Below are 20,599 nucleotides of genomic sequence, written 5' to 3' on the forward strand. Positions count from 1 at the left end.
CTCTCTTCCACTGTGAGTAGCCCTACCCTCTCCTCTCCCTCTCTTCCACTGTGAGTAGCCCTACCCTCTCTTCTCCTCTCCCTCTCTTCCACTGTGAGTAGCCCTACCCTCTCTTCTCCTCCCCTCTCTTCCACTGTGAGTAGCCTACCCTCTCTTCCCTCTCTTCCACTGTGAGTAGCCCTACCCTCTCTTCTCCTCTCCCTCTCTTCCACTGTGAGTAGCCCTACCCTCTCTTCTCCTCTTCCACTGTGAGTAGCCCTACCCTCTCTTCTCCTCTCCCTCTCTTCCACTGTGAGTAGCCCTACCCTCTCTTCTCCTCTCCCTCTCTTCCACTGTGAGTAGCCCTACCCTCTCTTCTCCTCTCCCTCTCTTCCACTGTGAGTAGCCCTACCCTCTCTTCTCCTCTTCCACTGTGAGTAGCCCTACCCTCTCCTCTCCCTCTCTTCCACTGTGAGTAGCCCTACCCTCTCCTCTCCCTCTCTTCCACTGTGAGTAGCCCTACCCTCTCTTCTCCTCTCCCTCTCTTCCACTGTGAGTAGCCCTACCCTCCCCTCTCCCTCTCTTCCACTGTGAGTAGCCCTACCCTCTCTTCTCCTCTCTCCCTCTCTTCCACTGTGAGTAGCCCTACCCTCTCTTCTCCTCTCCCTCTCTTCCACTGTGAGTAGCCCTACCCTCTCCTCTCCCGCTCTTCCACTGTGAGTAGCCTACCCTCTCCTCTCCCTCTCTTCCACTGTGAGTAGCCCTACCCCTCTCTTCTCCTCTCCTCTCTTCCACTGTGAGTAGCCCTACCCTCTCTTCTCCTCTCCCTCTCTCTTCCACTGTGAGTAGCCTCCTACCCTCTCTTCTCCTCTCCCTCTTCCACTGTGAGTAGCCCCTACCTCTCTTCTCCTCTCCCTCTCTTCCACTGTGAGTAGCCCCTACCCTCTCCCTCTCTCTTCCACTGTGAGTAGCCCACCCTCTCTTCTCCTCCCCTCTCTTCCACTGTGAGTAGCCCTACCCTCTCTTCTCTCTCTCTCTTCCACTGTGAGTAGCCCTACCCTCTCTTCTCCTCTCCCTCTCTTCCACTGTGAGTAGCCCTACCCCCTCTTCTCCTCTCCCTCTCTTCCACTGTGAGTAGCCCTACCCTCTCTTCTCCTCTCCCTCTCTTCCACTGTGAGTAGCCCTACCCTCTCTTCTCCTCTCCCTCTCTTCCACTGTGAGTAGCCCTACCCTCTCTTCTCTCTCCCTCTCTTCCACTGTGAGTGGCCCTACCCTCTCCCTCTCTTCCACTGTGAGTAGCCCTACCCTCTCTCTCTCCCTCTCTTCCACTGTGAGTAGCCCTACCCTCTCCTCTCCCTCTCTCTTCCACTGTGAGTAGCCCTACCCTCTCTTCTCCTCTCCCTCTCTTCCACTGTGAGTAGCCCTACCCTCTCCTCTCTCTCTTCCACTGTGAGAAGCCCTACCCTCTTCTCTCTCCCTCTCTTCCACTGTGAGTAGCCTCCCTCACTCTCTTCTCCTCTCCCTCTCTTCCACTGTGAGTAGCCCTACCCTCTCCTCTCCCGCTCTTCCACTGTGAGAAGCCCTACCCTCTCCTCTCCTCTCTCTTCCACTGTGAGTAGCCCTACCCTCTCTTCTCCTCTCCTCTCTTCCACTGTGAGTAGCCCTACTCCTCTCCTCTCCCTCTTCCACTGTGAGTAGCCCTACCCTCTCTTCTCCTCTCCCGCTCTTCCACTGTGAGTAGCCCACCCTCTCTTCTCTCTTCCACTGTGAGAAGCCCTACCCTCTCTTCTGCTCTCCCTCTCTTCCACTGTGAGTAGCCCTACCCTCTCTTCTCCTCTCCCGCTCTTCCACTGTGAGTAGCCCTACCCTCTCCTCTCCCGCTCTTCCACTGTGAGAAGCCCTACCCTCTCTTCTCCCTCTCTTCCACTGTGAGTAGCCCTACCCTCTCTTCTCCTCTCCCTCTGTTCCACTGTGAGTAGCCCTACCCTCTCCTCTCCCGCTCTTCCACTGTGAGTAGCCCTACCCTCTCTTCTCCTCTTCTCTTCCACTGTGAGTAGCCCTGCCCTCTCCTCACTCTTCCACTGGGTAGCACCCTCTCCTCTCCCCTCTTCCACTGTGAGTAGCCCTACCCTCTCTTCTCCTCTCCCTCTCTTCCACTGTGAGTAGCTCCTACCCTCTCCTCTCCCTCTCTTCCACTGTGAGTAGCCCTACCCTCTCTCTCTCCTCTCTTCCACTGTGAGTAGCCCTACCCTCTCCTCTCCCTCTCTTCCACTGTGAGTAGCCCTACCCTCTCCTCTCCCTCTCTTCCACTGTGAGTAGCCCTACCCTCTCTCCTCCTCTCCCTCTCTTCCACTGTGAGTAGCCCTACCCTCTCTTCCCTCTCCGCTCTTCCACTGTGAGTAGCCCTACCCTCTCTTCTCCTCCCCCTCTCTTCCACTGTGAGTAGCCCTACCCTCTCTTCTCCTCTCCCTCTCTTCCACTGTGAGTAGCCCTACCCTCTCCTCTCCCGCTCTTCCACTGTGAGTAGCCCTACCCTCTCTTCTCCTCTCCCTCTCTTCCACTGTGAGTAGCCCTACCCTCTCTTCTCCTCTCCCTCTCTTCCACTGTGAGTAGCCCTACCCTCTTCTCCTCTCCCTCTCTTCCACTGTGAGTAGCCCTACCCTCTCCTCTCCCTCTCTTCCACTGTGAGTAGCCCTACCCTCTCCTCTCCCTCTCTTCCACTGTGAGTAGCCCTACCCTCTCCTCTCCCGCTCTTCCACTGTGAGTAGCCCTACCCTCTCTTCTCCTCTCCCTCTCTTCCACTGTGAGTAGCCCTACCCTCTCTACTCCTCTCCCTCTCTTCCACTGTGAGTAGCCCTACCTCTCTTCTCTCCTCTCCCTCTCTTCCACTGTGAGTAGCCCTACCCTCTCTCTCCTCTCCCTCTCTTCCACTGTGAGTAGCCCTACCCTCTCCTCTCCCTCTCTTCCACTGTGAGTAGCCCTACCCTCTCTTCTCCTCTCCCTCCTTCCACTGTGAGTAGCCCTACCCACTCTTCTCCTCTCCCTCTCTTCCACTGTGAGTAGCCCCACTCTCTTCTCCTCTCCCTCTCTTCCACTGTGAGTAGCCCTACCCTCTCTTCTCCTCTCCCTCTCTTCCACTGTGAGTAGCCCTACCCTCTCCTCTCCCTCTCTTCCACTGTGAGTAGCCCTACCCTCTCCTCTCCCTCTCTTCCACTGTGAGTAGCCCTACCCTCTCTTCTCCTCTCCCTCTCTTCCACTGTGAGTAGCCCTACCCTCTCTTCTCCTCTCCCTCTCTTCCACTGTGAGTAGCCCTACCCTCTCCTCTCCCTCTCTTCCACTGTGAGTAGCCCTACCCTCTCTTCTCCTCTCCCTCTCTTCCACTGTGAGTAGCCCTACCCTCTCTTCTCCTCTCCCTCTCTTCCACTGTGAGTAGCCCTACCCTCTCTTCTCCTCTCCCTCTCTTCCACTGTGAGTAGCCCTACCCTCTCTTCTCCTCTCCCTCTCTTCCACTGTGAGTAGCCCTACCCCCTCCTCTCCTCTCCCTCTCTTCCACTGTGAGTAGCCCTACCCTCTCTCTTCTCCTCTCTGATGAGTAGGCGTCAGCATGCTTCAGTTCTACTGGCGCCTAGCCGACCTCGGCAAACCCAACCAGTCTGCTCCACACTCCCTTAATAGACCTTTCCTTGAAAAACAAGAAAAAAGATTCAATAGTACTGTTTGTCCATTTTGTGACGCCGTAGCCAGTTCCTCAAAATAGTCCGAATGAATCTAAGATAACTCAAGGAATCTGTCATTCATTTTGACGTTTTTGCTGAGGAGATCGTAGTCGCACAATTTTACATCTAACTAAGATGTTTGGTTCAGTGTTTCTGAAGTGAAACAATGTGCATGAAAACGAGTCGTCTCTCGTTGAATTACAGACTTTATTGAAGAATCCCTACTGTTGACCAATCACCGACTAAGGGGCGTAGACTTCAGCTCCGAACTTCGGCTTACCTCCAGAAAAAGGTTATTGTGCCAGATCAGCCGAAAAACCCTCACCGAAGTCCAAAAACGAACTCTACTGAACTTTTATCTCTGGGAAGCATGCGGATGCATTTACCCCCTCACCTGCCTTCCGCTCTCTACCCCTCACCTGCCTTCCGCTCTCTACCCCTCCCTTCCGCTCTCTACCCTCCTTTTCCCCTCTCTACTCCCTTCCACTCTCTACCCTCCCTTCCCTCTCTACCCCCTTCCCTTCCCTACCCCTCTCTACCCCTCCTTCCCCTCTCTACCCTCCCTTCCCCTCTCTACCCTCCTACCCCTCCCTTCCGCTCTCTACCCTCCCTTCCGCTCTACCCTCCTTCCCGCTCTCTACCCCTCCCTTCCGCTCTCTACCCCTCCCTTCCGCTCTCTACCTCCTTCCGCTCTCTACCCCTCCTTCCCTCTCTACCCTCCTTCCCTTCCCTACCCCTCTCTACCCCTCTCTACCCCTCCCTTCCCCTCTCTACCCCCTCCTTCCCCTCTCTACCTCTCTCTACCCTCCCTTCCCCTCTCTACCTCCTCCCTCTCTACCCCTCCTTCCCTCTCTACCCCTCTCTACCCCTCCTTCCCTCTACCCCTCCTTTCGCTCTCTACCCCTCCTTCCGCTCTCTACCCTCCCTTCCCTCTCACCCCCTCCCTTTCTACCCCCTCCCCTCCCTTCCTCTCTACCCCTCCTTCCGCTCTCTACCCCTCCTTCCCTCTCTCCCCCTCCCTTCCTCTCTACCCTCCCTTCCCCTCTCTACCCCTCCTTCCCTCTCTACCCCTCCTTCTGCTCTCTACCCTCCCTTCCCTCTCTCCCCCCTCCCTTCCCCTCTCTACCCTCTTCCCTTCCGCTCTCTCACTCCTTCCCCTCTCTACCCCTCCTTCCGCTTCCTACCCCTCTCTACCCCTCCCTTCCCTCTCTACCCCTCCCTACCCCTCCTTCCGCTCTCTACCTCCCTCCTACCCTCCCTTCCGCTCTCTACCCTCCTTCCGCTCTCTACCCCTCCCTTCCCTTCCCTACCCCTCTCTACCCCTCCCTTCCGCTCTCTACCCCTCCCTTCTCGCTCTCTACCCTCCTTCCCTCTCTACCCCTCCTTCCTTCCCTACCCCTCTCTACCCCTTCCCTTCCCCTCTCTACCCCTCCCTTCCGCTCTCTACTCTCCCTCTCCCTCCTTCCCCTCTCTACCCTCCCTTCCCCTCTCTACCCCTCCCTTCCCCTCTCTACCCTCCCTTCCCTCTCTCCCTCCTACCCTCTCCTCCTTCCCTACTCTCCCCCTCTCTCCCTTCCGCTCTCTACCCCCCTTCCCCTCTCTCCCTCCCTTCCGCTCTCTACCCCTCCCTTCCGCTCTCTACCCCTCCCTTCCGCTCTCTACCCTCCCTTCCGCTCTCTACCCTCCTTCCGCTCTCTACCCCTCCCTTCCGCTCTCTACCCCTCCCTTCCCCTCTCTACCCTCCCTTCCCTCTCTACCCCTCCCTTCCCCTCTCTACCCCTCCCTTCCCCTCTCTACCCCTCCCTTCCCCTCTCTACCCCTCCCTTCCCCTCTCTCCCCTCCCTTCCCCTCTCTACCCCTCCCTTCCCCTCTCTACCCCTCCCTTCCCCTCCGCTCTCTACCCCTCCCTTACCCTCCGCTCTCTACCCCTCCTCTCCCTCTCTCCCTCCTTCCCCTCTCTACCCTCCTTCCCTCTCTACCCCTCCCTTCCCTCTCTACCTCCCTTCCCCTCTCTACCCCCTTCCCTCTCTACCCCTCCTTCCCTCTCTACCCCTCCCTTCCCCTCTCTACCCCTCCCTTCCCCTCTCTACCCCTCCCTTCCCCTCCCCTCTCTACCCCTCCCTTCCCCTCTCTACCCCTCCCTTCCCCTCCCCTCTCTACCCCTCCCTCCTCCCTCCCTCTCTACCCCTCCCTTCTCCCTCTCTACCCTCCCTTCCCCTCTCTACCCTCCCTTCCCCTCCCCTCTCTACCCTCCCTTCCTTCCCTCTACCCTCCTTCCCCTCTCTACCCCTCCCTTCCCCTCTCTACCCCTCCCTAACAATTTCTTCAACTATCCCTCCCTACCTCCTTTCTGCTCTGCCAGATAAACCCGTTTCCTAGGGCCCAGAGTTTGTCCTGGTCAGGCCACAGGGTCAGGAGGCTCTACTCCATCCACAGAACAGCTTGTAATTTTATATAAATAGTTTTGAAACCATTAGGAATAGCTGGTTAATGACTGTTTCTCTGTCTTTCTTGATGACTCCGTGTAGATCGTAAGGATACGCGTATCAGAAAGATGTACAGCGGTTCTATGAAGATCACTAACCAGGTGTTTGAGGATACCTATGAAGACTCCAACAGCACTGAGTACAGAGCACTGGCCGAACAGGTCGTCAAACAGGTCAGAAAACACCTTGGCCGTGTCTGAAATCTGTCTTGCCTTCTACTTACTCAAACTGCATACTATTTAGAACAGGTACAGTGCCTTGCAAAAGTATTCATCCCCCTTGGCGTTTTTCCTATTTTGTTGCATTACAACCTGTAATTTAAATGGATTTTTATTTGGATTTTATGTAATGGACATACACACAACAGTCCAACTTGGTGAGGTGAAATTAAGAAAATAACTTGTTTCAAAACATTATAAAAAAATTAATAACGGAAAAGTGGTGCGTGCATATGTATTCACCCCCTTTGCTATGAAGCCCCTAAATAACATCTGGTGCAACCAATTACCTTCAGAAGTCACATAATTAGTTAGATTGCACACAGGTGGACTTTATTTAAGTGTCACATGATCTCAGTATATATACACCTGTTCTGAAAGGCCCCAGAGTCTGCAAAACCACTAAGCAAGGGGCACCACCAAGCAAGCGGCACCATGAAGACCAAGGAGCTCTCCAAACAGGTCAGGGACAAAGTTGTGGAGAAGTACAGATCAGGGTTGGGTTATAAAAAAATATTGGAAACTTTGAACATCCCAAGGAGCACCATTTTAAATCCATTATTAAAAAATTGAAAGAATATGGCACCACAACAAACCTGCCAAGAGTGGGCTGCCCACCAAAACTCACGGACCAGGCAAGGAGGGCATTCATCAGAGCGGCAACAAAGAGACCAAAGATAACCCTGAAGGAGCTGCAAAGCTCCACAGCGGAGATTGGAGTATCTGTCCATAGGACCACTTTAAGCCGGACACTCCACAGAGCTGGGCTTTACAGAAGAGTGTCCAGAAAAAAGCCATTGCTTAAAGAAAAAAATAAGCAAACATGTTTGGTGTTCGCCAAAATGCATGTGGGAGACTCGCCAAACATATGGAAAAGGGTACTCTGGTCAGATGAGAGTAAAAGTGAGCATTTTGGCCATCAAGGAAAAACGCTATGAAACTGGTCAGAATTGAAGGAATGATGGATGGCGCTAAATACAGGGAAATTCTTGAGGGAAACCTGTTTCTGTCTTCCAGAGATTTGAGACTGGGACGGAGGTTCACCTTTCAGCAGGACAATGAACCTAAGCATACTGCTAAAGCAACACTTGAATGGTTTAAGGGGAAACATTTAAATGTCTTGGAATGGCCTAGTTAAAGCCCAGACCTCAATCCAATTGAGAATCTGTGGTATGACTTAAAGATTGCTGTACACCAGCGGAACCCATCCAACATGAAGGAGTTGGAGCGGTTTTGCCTTGAAGAATAGGCAAAAATCCCAGTGGCTAGATGTGCCAAGCTTGTAGAGACATACACCAAGAGACTTGCAGCTGTAATTTCTGCAAAAGGTGGCTCTACAAAGTATTGACTTTGGGGGGGTGAATAGTTATGCACGCTCAAGTTCAGTTTTTTTTGTCTTATTTCTTGTTTGTTTCACAAGAAAAAATATTTTGCCTCTTCAAAGTGGTAGGCATGTTGGGTAAATCAAATGATAAAAGTAATCCTTCTACCCCACCCCTACTCCACCCCGAAATAAAAAATGAAAAAAAATATAAAAAAATATGTGTATATATATATATATTATATCCGAGTGGCGCAGTGGTCTAAGTGGTTCGAATCCAGGCTCTGTCGTAGCCGGCCGCGACCGGGAGACATGGGGCGGCGCACACTTGGCCCAGCGTCGTCCAAGTTAGGGGAGGGTTTGGCCGGCAGGGATGGCGTTTTCAATGCCAGGGTTGTGGGTTCGATTCCCATGGGGGGCCAGTATGAAAAAAATAATGTATGCACTCACTTAACTGTAAGTCGCTCTGGATAAGAGCGTCTGCTAAATGACTAAAATGTAAATGTAATGTAAATGTATATATTGAGAAGAAAAAAAAAATGTTAACATATACTATTGTTAAACATATACTATAAAAAATTAGAAAAAATAAAAATTATAAAGTGGTTGTCCCACTGGCTATCATAAGGTGAATGCACCAATTTGTAAGTCACTCTGGATAAGAGCGTCTGCTAAATGACGTAAATGTAAAATGTAATACAAATCCCCCCCCAAAAAACAATTTTAATTCCAGGTTGTAAGGCAACAAAGTAGGAAAAATGCCAAGGGGGGTGAATACTTTCGTATGGGCAACTCCAGTCCTGGGGCACCTGATTGGTGTCACACTTTTCCCCCAGCCCTATAACTAACACACCTTAAGCTAGTTGCATTCTTAACTGAAAACCATGATTGGTTGTTTATAGGAGAGCGGCAGGTCGCAACCAGGCCCCTGAGGACTGGAGTTGCCCATCCCTGATTTTACAACAAACTGTTTAGTAAAATCAAATGCAGTAAGCAACAAATATCAACATACTAGGCTCCTCCTACTGAGAATACGTCATCTAATGCACAATAGCATTGATTCCCGCCATTCGTTTGGAAGGGGAGGGGTAGAGTGTGGAAGGCAGGGGTAGAGTGTGGAAGGCAGGGGTAGAGGGTGTCCCCTTATCACATTATGAGCTGATAATCAGTACACAGTAAGTCTGGAAAGACTCTTCTCTTCCTCAGAAGTCTGCATCTAATTCTACTGGATGAAGAGCTGTAATGAGGATGACATCCTGGCATTTAAAGCAGACTACATTTTTAGAAATTTAACATACTATAAAACTGTATATTTTCGCGTACCCGAAAGGCCTACTATTTAGAACACAAGTATTATGGGTATTCAGACATGGCTCTTCTTTCATACTGGAATACTGTTGGAGTCCCAAATGGCCTATCCCCTTTACAGTGCTCTACTTTTGACTGGGTGTCATTTGGGTTGTAGTCACGGTCTTTCCACTACTGATAAGTCACTTTAATAAATCAATCAATCATTTGTGTCTGAGGATAATACATTGTGCAGCAAGATTCACACGCAAACATTCTAAATGAAAGAAAATATAATCATTTCAGTTAATTCATTCCTGTGTTTTTTTTTTTTTCATTTTTCAGCTGAGAACACTCTACAACAAGATGCCCCAGCTGGCCAAGTACTATGTTGGTTCCACCATACAAGCCTTCAGGTACAGTAACTGTATGAGTGTGATCGCATGCTGATAATCTACGTGATCTTTCCACCATTGCATGCCTGTTTGCTAATCCCCATGTAGCTGATCTGTTTGAATCCATAACAGAGCAGAGATTTACCACACCTTTTGGACACTTTTTAATTTTCTCCTTTTTCAAGTTACACCATTGTTCTGTTACCACCGTTATTTATCTTGTTAAACCATTCAACTATACCACCATTATTCTCAATAAATCATTTGGTCGGCATGCTACACATTGTTCCAATAGCCACATCAGCATAACGGTTAGAAGGAAGCAAGGTGTTGGACTTTCTGTTATTCTACTGTAGATAGAGGAACTGTAGATACTACAGGGCCGTGAAGAAGTATTTGTTATTCTACTGTAGATAGAGGGACCGTAGATACTACAGGGCCGTGAAGAAGTATTTGTTATTCTACTGTAGATAGAGGGACCGTAGATACTACAGGGCCGTGAAGAAGTATTTGTTATTCTACTGTAGATAGAGGGACCGTAGATACTACAGGGCCGTGAAGAAGTATTTGTTATTCTACTGTAGATAGAGGGACCGTAGATACTACAGGGCCGTGAAGAAGTATTTGTTATTCTACTGTAGATAGAGGGACCGTAGATACTACAGGGCCGTGAAGAAGTATTTGTTATTCTACTGTAGATAGAGGGACCGTAGATACTACAGGGCCGTGAAGAAGTATTTGCCCCGCTTTCTAATGTTCTCTACTTTTACATATTTTTGAATATACTGAATGTTATTACATTTTACATTTTACATTTTAGTCATTTAGCAGACGCTCTTATCCAGAGCGATTTACAGGAGCAATTAGGGTTAAGTGCCTTGCTCAAGGGCACATCGACAGATTTTTCACCTAGTCGGCTCAGGGATTAGAACCAGCGACCTTTCGGTTACTGGCACAACGCTCTTACCCACTAAGCTACCTGCCGCCCTATCAGATCTTCAACCAAAAACCTAATATTAGATAAAGGTAACCTAAGTGAACACAAAACACAACAATTACACTTATTTCATTTATTTCATAAACAAAGTTATGCAGCACCCAATGTCCCTGTGTGAAAAAGTAATTGCATCCCCAACACATCACACCACCACCACCATGCTTGACCGTTGGTTTGAGGTTCTTACTGTGGAATGCAGTGTTTGGTTTTCGCCAGACATAATGGGACCCATCTCGTCCAAAAAGTTATACTTTTGAATCATCTGTCCATAGAACATTCTTCCAACAGTCTTGATGATCATCCAAGTGCATCCAGGTGCTTTTTGGCAAACTTGAGTCAACTGTTTGGACGACATGGGTCCCATTACGTCTGGCGAGAACCAAACACTGCATTCCACAGTAAGAACCTCAAACCAACGGTCAAGCATGATGGGGGTAGTATGAAGGTTTGGGGATGCTTTGCTGCCGGAGGACCTGGACGACTTGCCTTAATAGAAGGAGCCATGAATTCTGCTCTGTATCAGAGAATTCTACAGGAGAATGTCAGACCATCCGTATGTGAGCTGAAGTGCAGCTGGGTCATGCAGCAAGACAATGATCCAAAACACACAATCAAGTCTACATGAAAATGGCTAAAAAGCAACACCTTTTGAAGTTTTGGAATGGCCTAGTCAAAGTCCAGACCTAATCCCAATTGAGATGTTGTGGTAGGACTTGAAACGAGCAGTTCATGCTTGAAAACCCACAAATGTTGCTGAGTTAAAGCAGTTCTGCGACGTGAGAGGCTGATCAACAACTACAGGAAGCATTTGGTTGCAGTCATTGAAGCTAAAGGTGTCATGAAGCAAGGTGTTGGATATTCTAACTTATTCCACTGTAGATATTAGAATGAAACACTTGAATAATGTTTGTTTATGTATGTATTCCAGTGAAGGCAGTGTGATAGCCTACTACCTGTCAGAGTTTCAAGTGCCATCTGGTCAGGAGGCAGCGGTGGACAAGGCCATGTCCTCCATGGACAAGATAGTGGATAAGGACCAGAGGACGTTCTCTCTCAACAAGCCTGGCAACGATCTGGTGTTTGATGATGTCGTGAACTCTGCTCTGGACTCTAGAATGTTCTCAACATCCTTCAGTGGTGAGTTCTGCTCTTATTCCAGCAGCACTTATGAATTATACATAATCTGCTTGGACCTGAGTTTATATCAGTTAGAGTAGAGAATTCCCTCTGAATGTGACCAGTTACCACAGTAAATGCTGTGAAAATTTGGAAGGTGAATTCTGTGAATCAGACATACAGTGGCTTGCGAAAGTATTCACCCCCCCCCTTCCTTGGCATTGTTGCCTTACAACCTGGAATTTAAATTATTTTTTTGGGGGGGGGTTTGTATAAAGTTTTAAATTTACGTCATTTAGCAGACGCTCTTATCCAGAGCGACTTACAAATTGGTGCATTCACCTTATGATAGCCAGTGCGACAACAACTTTATTTATTTTTTCTAAAATTATAGTATATGTTTATTTTTTCTATATGAATATTTTTATATTTTTTTCCTTTTTTTGTGAGGGGGGGGGGGATAGAATGATTACTTTTATCATTTGATTTACACAACATGCCTACCACTTTGAAGATGCAAAATATTTTTTCTTGTGAAACAAACAAGAAATAAGACAAGAAAAACAGAACTTGAGCGTGCATAACTATTCACCCCCCCAAAGTCAATACTTTGTAGAGCCACCTTTTGCAGCAATTACAGCTGCAAGTCTCTTGGGGTATGTCTCTATAAGCTTGGCACATCTAGCCACTGGGATTTTTGCCTATTCTTCAAGGCAAAACCGCTCCAACTCCTTCATGTTGGATGGGTTCCGCTGGTGTACAGCAATCTTTAAGTCATACCACAGATTTTCAATTGGATTGAGGTCTTTAAATAGGCCATTCCAAGACATTTAAATGTTTCCCCTTAAACCATTCAAGTGTTGCTTTAGCAGTATGCTTAGGGTCATTGTCCTGCTGGAAGGTGAACTTCTGTCCCAGTCTCAAATCTCTGGAAGACTGAAACAGGTTTCCCTCAAGAATTTCCCTGTATTTAGCGCCATCCATCATTCCTTCAATTCTGACCAGTTTCCCAGTCCCTGCCGATGAAAGACTTCCCCACAACACGATGCTGCCACCACCATGCTTCACTGTGGGGATGGTGTTCTCGGGTGATGAGAGGTGTTGGGTTTGCACCAGACATAGCATTTTTCCTTGATGGCCAAAAAGCTAAATTTTACTCTCATCTGACCAGAGTACCTTCTTCCATATGTTTGGCTTAAAGTGGTCCTATGGACAGATACTCAAATCTCCGCTGTGGAGCTTTGCAGCTCCTTCAGGGTTATCTTTGGTCTATTTGTTGCCTCTCTGATTAATGCCCTCCTTGCCTGGTCCGTGAGTTTTGGTGGGCGGCCCTCTCTTGGCAGGTTTGTTGTGGTGCCATATTCTTTCAATTTTTTTATAATGGATTGAATGGTGCTCTGTTGGATGTTCAAAGTTTCTGATATTTTTTCATAACCCAACCCTGATCTGTACTTCTCCACAACTTTGTCCCTGACCTGTTTGGAGAGCTCCTTGGTCTTCATGGTGCCGCTTGCTTGGGGGTGCCCCTTGCTTAGTGGTGTTGCAGACTCTGGGGCCTTTCAGAACAGGTGTGTGTATATATACTGAGATCATGTGACAGATCATTTGACACTTGGATTGCACACAGGTGGACTTTATTTAACTAATTATGTGACTTCTGAAGGTAATTGGTTGCACCAGATCTTATTTAGGGGCTTTATAGCAAAGGGGGTGAATACATATGCACGCACCACTTTTCCGTGATTTATTTTGTAGAATTATTTGAAACAAGTTATTTCTTTCATTCCATTTTAAATTACAGATTGTAATGCAACAAAATAGGAAAAATGCCAAGGGGGATGAATACTTTTGCAAGGCACGGTAGATGTTTATTATCCTAAAGTATGTGGACACTATTTCAAATGAGTAGATTCGGCTATTTCAGCCACACCCGTTGCTGACGGGTGTATAAAATCGAATACACAGCCATGCAATCTCCATAGACAAACATTGGCAGTAGAATGGCCCGTACTGAAGAGCTCAGTGACTTTTAACATGGCACCGTCATAGGATGCCACATTTCCAACAAGTCAGTTCGTCAAATTTCTACCATGCTAGAGCTGCCCCGGTCAACTGTAAGTGCTGTTATTGTGAAGTGGAAACGTCTAGGAGCAACAACGGCTCAGCTGCGAAGTGGTAGGCCACACAAGCTCACAGAACGGGACCACCGTGGGCTGAAGCGTGTAAAAATTGTCTGTCCTCAGTTGCAAAACTCACTACCGAGTTCCAAACTGCCTCTGGAAACAACGTCAGCACAATAACTGTTCGTCGGGAGCTTCATGAAGGATTTCTATGGCCGAGCAGCCATAGCCTAAGTACGGGCCAAGCCTAAGATCACCATGCTCAATGCCAAGCGTCGGCTGGAGTGGTGTAAAGCTCACCGCCATTTGGACTCTGGAGCAGTGGAAACACGTTCTCTGGAGTGATGAATCACACTTCACCATCTGGCAGTCTGACGGACGAATCTGGGTTTGGCGGATGCCAGGAGAACGCTACCTGCCCTGATGCATAGTGCCAACTGTAAAGTTTGGTGGAGGAGGAATAATGGTCTGGGGCTGTTTTTCATGGTTTGGGCTAGGCCCCTTAATTCCAGTGAAGGGAAATCTTAACGCTACAGCATACAATGACATTCTAGATTATTCTGTGCTTCCACCTTTGTGGCAACAGTTTGGGAAGGCCCTTTACTGTTTCAGCACGACAATTCCCCCGTGTACAAAGCGAGGTCCATACAGAAATGGTTTGACGAGATCGGTGTGGAAGAACATGACTGGCCTGCACAGAGCCCTGACCTCAACCCCATCGAACACCTTTGGGATGAATTGGAACGCCGACTGCGAGCCAGGTCTAATCGCCCAACATCAGTACACGGCCTCACTAGTGCTCTTGTGGCTGAATGAAAGCAAGTCCCCGCAGCAATGTTTCAACATCTAGCGGAAAGCCTTCCCAGAAGAGTGGAGGCTGTTATAGCTGCGAAGGGGGGACTCCATATTAATGCCCATGATTTTGGAATGAGATGTTGTTTGAGCAGGTGTCCACATACTTTTAGCCATGTAGTGTACTTCCTCCTAGCATGAGAATGAGGACATATCTGAAATGGCACCCTATTCCCTATGTAGAACCTTGTGCGGCTCTGGCCAGAAATAGTGCACTATATAGGGACTAGGGTGCCATTAGGACGTGTTCTGAGTGTCCATGTCTCCTCAGAATACTACAGGTACACAGAACACACCAGAGCAAATCAGATTGGAACAATCGTGTCACCTGGTTTCCCCAATGCTCCGTACCCGCCCAACACCTTCATCCAATGGCAGCTGAGAGCCGACCCTGGTCACGTGCTCAAACTGGACTTTGATACCTTTAACCTAGAGGAGGACTGTCGTAACGACTTTGTTAAGGTCTACGACTCCCTGGTGGCCATCGAGAGCTTTGCCATGGAAGAGTGAGTCTGCTGTCTGTCTGCACTGTGGTTAGGGGACCTACTATATCAGCCTGGTTAGGGGACCTAATCTATCAGCCTTTGGTTAGGGGACCTAATCTATCAGCCTTTGGTTAGGGGACCTAATCTAACAGCCTGGTTAGGGGACCTAATCTATCAGCCTTTGGTTAGGGGACCTAATCTAACAGCCTTTGGTTAGGGGACCTAATCTAACAGCCTTTGGTTAGGGGACCTAATCTAACAGCCTTTGGTTAGGGGACCTAATCTAACAGCCTTTGGTTAGGGGACCTAATCTATCAGCCTTTGGTTAGGGGACCTAATCTATCAGCCTTTGGTTAGGGGACCTAATCTATCAGCCTTTGGTTAGGGGACCTAATCTATCAGCCTTTGGTTAGGGGACCTAATCTATCAGCCTTTGGTTAGGGGACCTAATCTATCAGCCTTTGGTTAGGGGACCTAATCGATCAGCCTTTGGTTAGGGGACCTAATCGATCAGCCTTTGGTTAGGGGACCTAATCTATCAGCCTTTGGTTAGGGGACCTAATCTATCAGCCTTTGGTTAGGGGACCTAATCTAACAGCCTTTGGTTAGGGGACCTAATCTATCAGCCTTTGGTTAGGGGACCTAATCTAACAGCCTTTGGTTAGGGGACCTAATCTAACAGTCTGTCATAATGATGAGCACTGATAGATGTGTAACTAGTCTGCATTCTGTTGAATGAATTTTCGTCAGGATTTGTGGCTACCACTCTCCCAGCTCCCCCCTGATCTTCCAGTCCTCCCGGAACGTGATGCTGGTAACCTTGGTTACTAACAACAATAAGAACTACCCAGGACTCAGAGCCCACATCTCTCAGGTCCCCCAGGGCAGCAAAGGTACAATAACACTACTACTACTGCTACTACTACTACTAGAGTTTTTCCTGGTTAAGTCACATGGTGAGGAATCGTCTGGCCCTTCACATACTGTTATCAACAGTGATACATTATCTACTATTTAAAAATGTTTGATTTGTCTGTTGTGTTTTAATGTGATCATCTCTGATTTTTGTTTTTAGACCTGGCATGTGGTGGTCAGCTGTCAGGAGAGACAGGGAATTTCACATCCCCAAACTTCCCCAACTACTATGCGCCCAACACCTACTGTGAATGGAATATAAACGTGAGGAAGTGTTTATACTGTACTGGGGTCACAACACAGTGAAGTGTTTATACTGTACTGGGGTCACAACACAGTGAAGTGTTTATACTGTACTGGGGTCACAACACAGTGAAGTGTTTATACTGTACTGGGGTCACAACACAGTGAAACGTGGAACAACTTCAGAAGTGTTTTTTTTAGATTATCAAATAAAATCAGTCAATCAGATATTGAGGATTTTAGATATTGGCTGATAGAGGTTTTATTGTATCAGGCTAAGTGTGTGTAATGTTTGACTGTGCTACTATACCCCCCACCCCCAGGTCCCTGCTGGTAAGTCAGTGAAGGTCAAGTTCAGTACCTTCCTGTTATCAGAGCTGGGTCAGGAGAACGCTAAGGACTGTAACAAGGACTATGTAGAGATCAACAAGAAGAGGTGAGATATTTGAGAAGAGCTTCACCCTTCAGTATTACCTCCCATTCACTGAACGTTTTTCAAGCCAGGGCAATGGCAATAGACTAAACAAGACACACACACACACACACACACTCTCACACACACACACACACAAAGCAAAAGTTTTACTTCATAATGATCAAGCTAGCTATATGTGAATTGGAATAATCTAGCTAGCCAGCTAGGTTAACAGGCAAAAAACGACCTAAAAGTAATGTTATGCAAGGTACAGTACCACTAAGTGTTGTTGTTACAGCCTGAATTTAAAATGGATTAAACTGAGATTTTGTCAATGGCCTACACACAATACCCCATAATGTCAAAGTGGAATTATGTTTTAACAAATGTTTACACATTAATTAAAAATGGAAAGAACCAATAAGTATTCAACCCCTTTGTTATGGCAAGCCTAAATAAGTTCAGGAGTAAACATGTACATAACAAGTTGCATGGACTCACTGTGTGTGTAATAATAGTGTTTAACATGATTTATTAATGACTACCTCATCTCTGTACCCCACACATACAATTACCTGTAATGTCCCTCAGTCGAGCAGTGAATTTCAAATACAGATTCAACCACAAAGACCAGGGAGGTTTTCCAATACCTCACAAAGAAGGGCTCCTATTGGTAGATGGGTAAAACATTTAAATTAAATAAAAAGCAGACGCTGAATGTCATGGTGAAGTGATTAGTTACACTTTGGATGGTATATAGAGCGTCTGCTAAATAATGTAAATGTATATCAATACACCCAGTCACTACAAAGATACAGGCGTCCTTCCTAAGTCAGTTATTAATTACACCCAGTCACTACAAAGATACAGGCGTCCTTCCTAAGTCAGTTATTAATTACACCCAGTCACTACAAAGATACAGGCGTCCTTCCTAAGTCAGTTGTTAATTACACCCAGTCACTACAAAGATACAGGCGTCCTTCCTAAGTCAGTTATTAATTACACCCAGTCACTACAAAGATACAGGCGTCCTTCCTAAGTCAGTTATTAAATAGACCCAGTCACTCCAAAGATACAGGCGTCCTTCCTAAGTCAGTTATTAAATACACCCAGTCACTACAAAGATACAGGCGTCCTTCCTAACGCAGTTATTAATTACACCCAGTCACTACAAAGATACAGGCGTCCTTCCTAACGCAGTTATTAATTAGACCCAGTCACTACAAAGATACAGGCGTCCTTCCTAACTCAGTTGCCAGAGAGGAAGGAAACTGCTCAGGGATTTCACCCTGAGGCCAATGGTGCCTTTAAAACAGTTACAGAGTTTAATGGCTGTTATAGGAGAAAACTAAGGAGGGATCAACAACATTGTAGTTACTCCACAATACTAACCTAAATGACAGAGTGAAAAGAAGGACGCTTGTACGTAATAAACATATTCCAAAACATGCATCCTTTTTGCAATAAGGCCCTAAAGTAAAACTGCAAAAAAAAAAAACTTTATGTCCTGAATACAAAGCATTATGTTTGGGGCAAATCCAACACAACACAACACATCACTGAGTACCACTCTTCATATTTTTAAGTATGGTGGTGGCTGCATCATGTTATGGGTATGCTTGTCATCGGCAAGGACTAGGCAATTTTTTTGGAGAACACAACAAAATGTGGAATAAGTCACGGGGTGTGAATACTTTCTAAAGGCACTTGTAAATGTCAATTATTTGTGGGTAGCTAGCTACTAATTCTCCAAGGCTAGCTAGGTAGTTAGCCCTATTGACTTACTACAGGGTTGCAATCTATGCGGGTGTTGTAGGCAGGAAACATGCCATTGTTTTCAATACATTTTGCGTTGTTTTTTTACATTGATGCGTCATATTTCTGTGCATACTTTCCATTTGAAGCTTGCATCGATGCATGCTTCAAAATATGTGCAAACGGAGTACGCATCCGAGAAGTACCCTCCGTGCTCAGTTTTGCATACTTTGATTTGGACTCATGCTCCGACCCTCCCGTGCTCCAATTTGTGTTCTCGGAGCACGGTAGTATGCATTTTGGGAACCACCCTTGGAAAGTATTTGAACGATTCAAATACACTGACTTACAGTGCCTTGCAAAACTACTCATCCCCCTTGGCGTTTTCCTATTTTGTTGCATTTCAACCTGTAATTGAAATAGATTTTTATTTGGATTTCATGTAACGGACATACACAAAATAGTCCAAATTGGTTAAGTGAAATGAAATAAATAAATAACGGAAAGTGGTGCGTGCATATGTATTCACCCCCTTTGCTATGAAGCCCCTAAATAAGATCTGGTGCAACCAATTACCTTCAGAAGTCGCATAATTAGTTAGATTGCACACAGGTGGACTTTAAGTCTCCCGAGTGGCGCAGTTGTCTAAGGCACTGCATCGCAGTGCTAGCTGTGCCACTAGAGATCCTGGTTCGAATCCAGGCTCTTTCGTAGCCGGCCGCGACCGGGAGACCCATGGGGCGGCGCACAATTGGCCCAGCGTCGTCCAGGGTAGGGGAGGGAATGGCCAGCAGGGATGTTTGTAGAGCATGGCATTTGCAACGCCAGGGTTGTGGGTTCGATTCCCACGGGGGGCCAGTATGAAAAATATATATATATATATATATATATATATATATATATATATATATATATATATATATATATAAAAAAAAAAAAAATATATATATATAAAATGTATATATAAAATGTATGCACTCACTAACTGTAAGTCGCTCTGGATAAGAGCGTCTGCTAAATGACTAAAATGTAAATGTAAAAATTTTTTATGAAAGGCCCCAGAGTCTGCAACACCACTAAGCAAGTGGCACCATGAAGACCAAGGAGCTCTCCAAACAGGTCAGGGACAAAGTTGTGGAGAAGTACAGATCAGGGTTGGGTTATAAAAAAATATCCAAAACTTTGAACATCCCACGGAGCACCATTTTAAATCCATTATTAAAATGTTTTAAGAAATATGGCACCACAACAAACCTGCCAAGAGGGGGCCGCCCACCAAAACTCACAGACCAGGCAAGGAGGGCATTAATCAGAGAGGCAACAAAGAGACCAAAGATAACCCTGAAGGAGCTGCAGAGCTCCACAGCGGAGATTGGAGTATCTGTCCATAGGACCACTTTAAGCCATAGACTCCACAGAGCTGGGCTTTACGGAAGAGTGGCCAGAAAAAAAACCATTGCTTAAAGAAAAGCATGTGGGAGACTCCCCAAACATATGGAAGAAGGTACACAGGTCAGATGAGACTAAAATTGAGCTTTTTGGCCATCAAGGAAAACACTATGTCTGGTGCAATCCCAACACCTCTCATCACCCCGAGAACACCATCCCACAGTGAAGCATGGTGGTGGCAGCATCGTGTTGTGGGGACGTTTTTCATCGGCAGGGACTGGGAAACTGGTCAGAATTGAAGGAATGATGGATGGAGCTAAATACAGGGAACTTCTTGAGGGGAAACCTGTTTCAGTCTTCCAGAGATTTGAGACTGGGACGGAGGTTCACCTTCCAGCAGGACAATGACCCTAAGCATACTCCTAAAGCAACACTCGAGTGGTTTAAGGGGAAACATTTAAATGTCTTGGAATGGCCTAGTCAAAGCCTAGACCTCAATCCAATTGAGAATCTGTGGTATGACTTAAAGATTGCTGTACACCAGCGGAACCCATCCAGCTTGAAGGAGCTGGAGCAATTTTGCCTTGAGGAATGGGCAAAAATCCCAGTGGCTATATGTGCCAAGCTTATAGAGACATACCCCAAGAGACTTGCAGCTGTAATCGCTGCAGAAGGTGGCTCTACAAAGTATTGACTTTGGGGGGGTGAATAGTTATGCACGCTCAAGTGTTTTGTTTTTTTGTCTTATTTCTTGTTTGTTTCACAAGAAAAAATATTTTGCATCTTCAAAGTGGTAGGCATGTTTGTGTAAATCAAATGATACAAACCCCCCAAAAATCAATTTTATTTCCAGGTTGTAAGGCAACAAAATAGGAAAAATGCCAAGGGGGGGAATATTTTCAAAAAGCCA

At 46.9% G+C, this 20,599-nt stretch overlaps 1 protein-coding gene across 1 annotated transcript in view; it reads left to right on the plus strand.

Annotated features, from left to right (window-relative positions):
• The window catches only part of st14a (ST14 transmembrane serine protease matriptase a), a 43,998-nt gene that overhangs the window by 13,467 nt on the left and 9,932 nt on the right, over positions 1-20,599 (plus strand). Inside the window, exons 3-9 of the mRNA XM_041878183.2 lie at positions 6,224-6,354; positions 9,353-9,423; positions 11,328-11,536; positions 14,759-14,993; positions 15,723-15,865; positions 16,048-16,151; positions 16,454-16,566. Coding sequence (XP_041734117.1) covers positions 6,224-6,354; positions 9,353-9,423; positions 11,328-11,536; positions 14,759-14,993; positions 15,723-15,865; positions 16,048-16,151; positions 16,454-16,566 — 1,006 coding nt within the window. The remainder of the gene's footprint in view (positions 1-6,223; positions 6,355-9,352; positions 9,424-11,327; positions 11,537-14,758; positions 14,994-15,722; positions 15,866-16,047; positions 16,152-16,453; positions 16,567-20,599) is intronic.

The sequence above is a fragment of the Coregonus clupeaformis genome, chromosome 6, assembly GCF_020615455.1.
Source record: "Coregonus clupeaformis isolate EN_2021a chromosome 6, ASM2061545v1, whole genome shotgun sequence".
Lineage (NCBI taxonomy): Eukaryota > Metazoa > Chordata > Actinopteri > Salmoniformes > Salmonidae > Coregonus > Coregonus clupeaformis.